Here is a 6,696-nt window from a genome sequence, read left to right as displayed (position 1 = left end):
TACAAGCTAACAGTGGTGCTCAGTGACCAGGCTAACCACGCTAACTGCTAGTAGCGATACAAGCAAACAGTGGTGCTCAGTGACCAGGCTAACTGTTAGTAGCAGTAAAAGTAGTCCCTCACTTATCGTGGGGGTTACGTTCCAGACACCCCTGCTACAGGTGAAAATCTGCAAAGTAGGAACATTTTATTTATTTTAGTGTTCATATGTATTTTAAGGCTTTATAATAATAATATAATAATAATAATCATTTTATTTGAAAAGCGCCTTTCAGGACACCCAAGGACACTTTACAGTAAGAAACATATCAGAGAGATTGTGTAAAAACAAACAAGCACAGTGCAAAGATCATCAGGAATAAATTGAAATATAAAATACTTAAATAATATAAAATACATACAGAATATAAAATACAGCAAAGTTAAGGATAAGAGACTCTAAAGAGATGTGTTTTCAGAGCAGTCTTGAACAGAGAAAGAGAGGTGGTGTTTCTTAAGTCAGGGGGCAGAGAGTTCCAGAGATGAGGAGCAGAGCAGGTGAAGGCCCTGCTCCCCATGGTGGAGAGGAGGGCAGAGGGTACATGGAGGTGTAGTGAAGAGGAGAATCTGAGGGAGCGAGAGGGGATGGAGATGTGTAGGAGGTCAGATAGGTACGGAGGGGCAAGAAACCCTTCCCACATTCTTGCAGTGTTTGTAACAATGTTCTAAACTCTAAACCTACATCATTTTAATAACGTACGTATTGTACAGTACAGTAGTACAGTACAGTACTACTGTACTACTGTACTGTACTGCCATACAGTACAGTAGTACTGTACTGTACTGCAAAAACTTTATATGGGTACTCACCAGCTCTGCAGACCAGCAGCTGCGGGCTCTGTTCTGGTTCTGCAGACCTACCCTGCAGCATGATGAAGCCCACCACCCTGTCCAGGTTGATGTGCGCGTGCTGTGGCTCCAGGAGGGACACTCCGTGCACGAGGCTGCCCAGGATGTCGTCCACCATCTCTGCCCGGTCCGGACCAGCACCGTGGTGACCAGAACCAGGCAGAACCCCGTCCTGTTTGCATGTTGTGCTTGCTCCTTCCATTGCTGCCATTTTGGCAGAAAGCAGTGGCCGGAAGCACTGTTGGCTTCTGGGCCGTGTAGATCTTTTGACTTGCTTATTGAAAGAAAATGTTAGGTTACTTAACGTAACCCGGTTCTTTGGTAACAGAGTGAGGTGCTTCACTATGGGAAACGCTCCAGCGTGACCATCTACGGAAGCTCCAATGACATCACGTCTGTCAAACACAGACCGGTTGAGCTGTGCTCAGGGCTCCGCCCCCACCATGACACCACACCCACTCTGCGATGGTTTCTTTCCGTGCCCTTTCAAGGAGGGAAGTGTTGGTGACTACTGTACAAGCTAATAGTCGTGCTCAATGACCAGGCTAACTGTTATTAGCAATACAAGCTAAAATTTAAGGCAAAAAGGTGTTTTTTTCTGAAGCTATCACAGCGGCCATATTGGATTTTGTGGTCGCAAATCTTTAAATCAGAGTCAGAATTTGCACTTTAGATGGCGTTCCTGTTGAATTTTCTTACTTGGAGCTCAACATTTCATCATCTGAGCACAAATAGAACGCTGATTTCTGCAGCACACCTTGTTTCCTGTTTCTGGTGTTTCTGTGGCAGCGTTAAAGTGCCACTCACAAATACTGATTCAACTGTCTTTATAGTACAAGTAATTTTAATATCTTGTTTTAAATTAGCTACGTTCGTTTTTTACACGTCGTAGTGTTAGTTGCCGACATGAAACCGAACAGCGCCACATGCAGGCCTGGAGGAGTTCGTGCAGCGGTCAGAGAGGTTTTTGTGTGAAGGCACTTCTACAAACGGCGTTGTGTTTACGAGGACGAGACGCTTCAAGCTCTTTATTCCTCCAGCACAAAACATTTGGCTCCACAGCTTCTGGAAAACAAAAAATCAGTTTAGATGATTCAGATTTTCATCTTAATAAAAGAAGCAGCTTTTATTTGAAGGCATGCATGGCGCCTATCACTGTCAGTTTTACACAACTGTTGGCGCTCAGAGTAAGTATTGGGAACCACTCTCTGCTACTACCACTCCAGGTCCCAGTAAAGTGGTTGAACTGAGCTGCAGGTGTGATGGTTGTAACGCTCCACGTCTCCTGCACCGTCAGACTCTCCCACCTCGTTTCTCTGCAGGGTTCTGGTTATTTCTCCTCCGAGCGCCCACGCAGCTTCCTGCGGGGGCAGCGGCGCTCGCGCTGTGCAGACGAGCCGATCAATATTTCAGCTGACTGCGTGTTTGCAGCTTCGCCGTGAATTCTCCTCCTCTTCTTCGGCTCCTGATCAGAGGCGACAGACGTAAAGCTGCCTCCTCGGCTCTTTATGCATCATTAAAACCAAAAAGCTGCAGGTTTGACTCGACATGCCGAACACGTCTGTGCACAAAAACAATCCTCCGTCCTTTTCTCAGGCAGCAGCTGCAGAACGAGCTCCTGATCCTCCGGTTCATCTTCATCATTTCGAGTTAAAGTTCGCTCCGTTCAAACAGTGATTTAAAAACTCTAAAGTCAGCCCAACAATCGGGTTCAAACAACTTGTAAGACCTTTGGAGATCATGTTTGTAACTATTCCACGTTAAAAAAGGAGTTAACGTCTAAAATACAACTGATCACTGAGGCGAACCTCTGCCTCGGGGTCAAAGGTCAGGGAGTAAAGACCTGTTTTTAAATCAGATTCAAAACCAGTGAGGGAGGAAATCCTGCTGGTTTAACTTTCAGTTTGTGTTCACTGGTTTTTGTTTGTTTTGTTGAGGTCGGGGTAAAACGTGCAGCCAGTGTAATCACACTTCAGCGTGTTTTGGGTTTTGTCTCGTCTGTCCGGTCCCGCAGAGTCCCGTCGTTCACCGAACGTCGGGTAACGAGTCGTCGGACTCGAGCGTGGGGCCACACGAACGTTTCAGGTCTGGGTTCGGTTGGCAGGAAGGCGGCCGGGGGTTCTCTCCGTTCGGAGGTTTCCTGTCGGTCGTGCCAGGGGCGTGCACGCATTTGTTTACATGTAAACAAAAACGACACTCAGACGTGTTCCCGCTCATCACGTCAACAAACGCTCTGCTGCTCCTCGTGAGCTTCGGCTGCTGTTTCTGCTGGCAGGAAGCCTTTGTTTGGCAGCGCAGGGTGGGGACGAGTTATGTAATGTTGGTGTGGAACAGATGGAGGAGGGTGTGCCTCACACACACACACACACACACACACTCGATGACATAATCCAATGACCTCCTCCTCGAGAGTTTCCTGGCACGGAGCTGGGAATCTGGGAATCGCAGCCGAACTTCCACCTTCAGCTTCTGTTTGTTCAGAAGCAGCAAAGCTTCGGCTCGTGTTGACCTCCACAGACGCGTGCAAATGTCTTCAGCCTGTCTTTATCTCTTCGGTTCTCCAGGCCTTTTCTTTGGACTTCGGCTGCTTTCTCTCTGTGTCAGTCCCTGCTGACCTGACCTGTAGAGGTTCTGACCCGTCAGTCAAACGGTCTTTAGCTGATTGGACAGCGCCACGTTCAGGTCCGAATGGCCTCGGCTCCCCAGTTTTCTGTAGAAAAGCTGCTTGTCTTTGTTTTGGTGTTTTCAGTTGTGAACGTGAATTACCCCCTTGGATTAATAAAGCATCCATTTGTCTGTCCGTCCATCCGTCCGTCCATCCATCCATCCATCCATCCATCTGTCCATCCGTCCGTCCATCTGTCCATCCGTTCGTCCATCGAGTCTTTGCTCTGATCATTGTTCATCTACAGAGACAAATGTCTCGTGTTAATGTCTAAATGTCTGTGGCTCACTGACGCCTCGGTGTGTTCCTCGTGTTTTTCACCGACCATCGAACGTGGACAGTTTGTTACGAAACGTCACGTGACGACTCGTCTGAACGGCTCCTGAACGCTGATTTAAACTTTAAATCTCATCTTTGAATCACAGAATCTGTTTCTGAATCCATGGATTGACAGAAAATAAGACTTCAGCTCCAATAAGGAGCTAAAACTTGTAGACGTGCAGCTGGATGTTGAAGCGCTTGTTTTCTGTTGCAGATAAAATCCAGGAGGCACAGAAGGAGCTCAAAGAGCCTGAAGCTTCTCAGACAGGTAAAGAAAAGACTTTATTTTTTAACTAACGAGTCGTGGAGACATGAACAGATTTTGCTGTGGTTCAGAAACTTGATTCTGGTTTACCTGAGATTTTATTCACCTGCAGGTCATCAAGGCGGCAGGTAGAGCTGTGAAATAAATCAGACTCACCTGGTTTAATTCAAAACAATAAATATTAAATGCTAACAGGGCAGTCTTTTCTAAAACCTGATAGACACCTTTTTCCCACAATGCTTCAGTGTGAAGTGATACTTTGAAGTAATAGTAAATATCCTACCTGTTGTAGTCCTGTTGTATCGTGGTTTGTCCTCCCAGTGTGTTCCACAGGAAGTGCTGCCGCTGCTTGAAGCCGACGCTGATGCAGCCGTTTAACGATGACAGGAAGTCACTGTGGGCCTGCTCAGACTAGCCATTAGCTCGTCAATCCTGTCAGAATGAAACTACAGGTCCTTCTCAAAAAATTAGCATATTGTGATAAAGGTCATTATTTTCCATAATGTAATGATAAAAATGAAACTTTCATATATTTCAGATTCATTGAACACCAAATGAAATATTTCAGGTCTTTAATTGTTTTAATACTGATGATTATGGCATACAGCTCATGAAAACTCAAAATGCCTGTCCCAAAAAATGAGCATATCATGAAAAGGTTCTCTAAACAAGCTATTAACCTAACCATCTGAATCAACGACGTAACTCTAAACACCTGCAAAAGATTCCTGAGGCTTTTAAAAACTCCCAGCCTTGTTCATTACTCAAAACCTCAATCATGGGTAAGACTGCCGACCTGACTCTGTCCAGAAGGCCATCATTGACACCCTCAAGCAAGAGGGTAAGACACAGAAAGAAACTGCTGAACCAATAGGCTGTTCCCAGAGTGCTGTATCAAGGCACCTCAGTGGGAAGTCTGTGGGAAGGGAAAAGTGTGGCAGAAAACGCTGCACAACGAGAAGAGGTGACCGGACCCTGAGGAGGATTGTGGAGAAGGGCCGATTCCAGACCTTGGGGGACCTGCGGAAGCAGTGGACTGAGTCTGGAGTAGAAACATCCAGAGCCACCGTGCACAGGCGTGTGCAGGAAATGGGCTACAGGTGCCACATTCCCCAGGTCAAGACACTTTTGAACAAGAGACTGCGTCAGAAGCATCTCGCCTGGGACTGCTGCTGAGTGGTCCAAAGTTATGTTCTCTGATTACAGTAAATTTTGCATTTCCTTTGGAAATCAAGGTCCCAGAGTCTGGAGGAAGAGAGGAGACACAGAGTTCACATTGCTTGAGGTCCAGTGTCAAGTTTCCACAGTCACTGGGGTGTCATGTCATCTGCTGGTGTTGGTCCACTGTGTTTTATCAAGGGCAGGGTCAATGCAGCAGCCATCAGGAGATTTTGGAGCACTTCATGCTTCCATCTGCTGAAAAGCTTTATGGAGATGAAGATTTCATTTTTCAGCACGACCTGGCACCTGCTCACAGAGCCAAAACCACTGGTAACTGGTTTACTGACCATGGTATTACTGTGCTCAATTGGCCTGCCAACTCTCCTGACCTGAACCCCATAGAGAACCTGTGGGATATTGTGAAGAGAAAGTTGAGAGACCAAGACCCAACACTCTGGATGAGCTTAAGGCCGCTATCGAAGCATCCTGGGCCTCCAGAACACCTCAGCAGTGCCACAGGCTGATTGCCTCCATGCCACGCCGCATTGAAGCAGTCATTCATGCAAAAGGATTCCCGACCAAGTATTGAGTGCATAACTGAACATGATTATTTGAAGGTTGGTGTTTTTTGTATTAAAAACACTTGTCTTTCATTGGTGGGATGAAATATGCTCATTTTTTGGGACAGGCATTTTGGGTTTTCATGAGCTGTATGCCATAATCATCAGTATTAAAACAATTAAAGACCTGAAATATTTCAGTTGGTGTGCAATGAATCTGAAATATATGAAAGTTTCATTTTTATCATTACATTATGGAAAATAAGGACCTTTATCACAATATGCTCATTTTTTTAGAAGGACCTGTACGTCTTCAATCAGATTATGTTGTTGCTGTTGTTGAGGATGATGATGATGATGAAGTCCCTGAGGGATCTGAACAGTGAATGTTTGTAGTTTTACAGATGAGTGTTTTTCTGCACTAGAACTGAACAGGGAAATAAAGTAAACCAAAATGTTTTTGGTGTTCAAGTGGGGAGGAGTTACACCGTGGAGAAGAACAGAGTGTTTTTATTTTTATTTATTTCTTGTCTGAGGCCACAGAGGAAAAACTCCCTTTAACAGGAAGAAACCTCCAGCAGCACCAGCTCAGGACGAGCGAACATCTGCTTCAGCTGGCTGGTTGGAGAGGACAGGAAGTAGAGACACACACAGAATGACAGGTCCAGGTGAACTTTCTATAGTCCAGGTGAACTTTCTGTAGTCCAGGTGAACTTTCTATGTCCAGGTGTACTTTCTATGTCCAGGTGTACTTCCTATAGTCCAGGTGTACTTTCTATAGTCCAGGTGAACTTTCTATAGTCCAGGTGAACTTTCTGTAGTCCAGGTGAACTTTCT

General features: G+C 45.7%; 1 protein-coding gene across 1 annotated transcript in view; it reads left to right on the top strand.

Annotated features, from left to right (window-relative positions):
• The window catches only part of hivep1 (HIVEP zinc finger 1), a 45,881-nt gene that overhangs the window by 24,509 nt on the left and 14,676 nt on the right, over positions 1-6,696 (top strand). Inside the window, exon 3 of the mRNA XM_037693503.1 lies at positions 4,088-4,141. Within this exon, the coding sequence (XP_037549431.1) occupies positions 4,088-4,141 (54 nt within the window). The remainder of the gene's footprint in view (positions 1-4,087; positions 4,142-6,696) is intronic.

This window comes from Nematolebias whitei, chromosome 19, assembly GCF_014905685.2.
Source record: "Nematolebias whitei isolate Nwh7 chromosome 19, NemWhi1, whole genome shotgun sequence".
Taxonomy (NCBI): domain Eukaryota; kingdom Metazoa; phylum Chordata; class Actinopteri; order Cyprinodontiformes; family Rivulidae; genus Nematolebias; species Nematolebias whitei.
The sequence above is the reverse complement of the archived record's forward strand: the minus strand, read 5'-3'. Positions and strand labels throughout refer to the sequence as shown.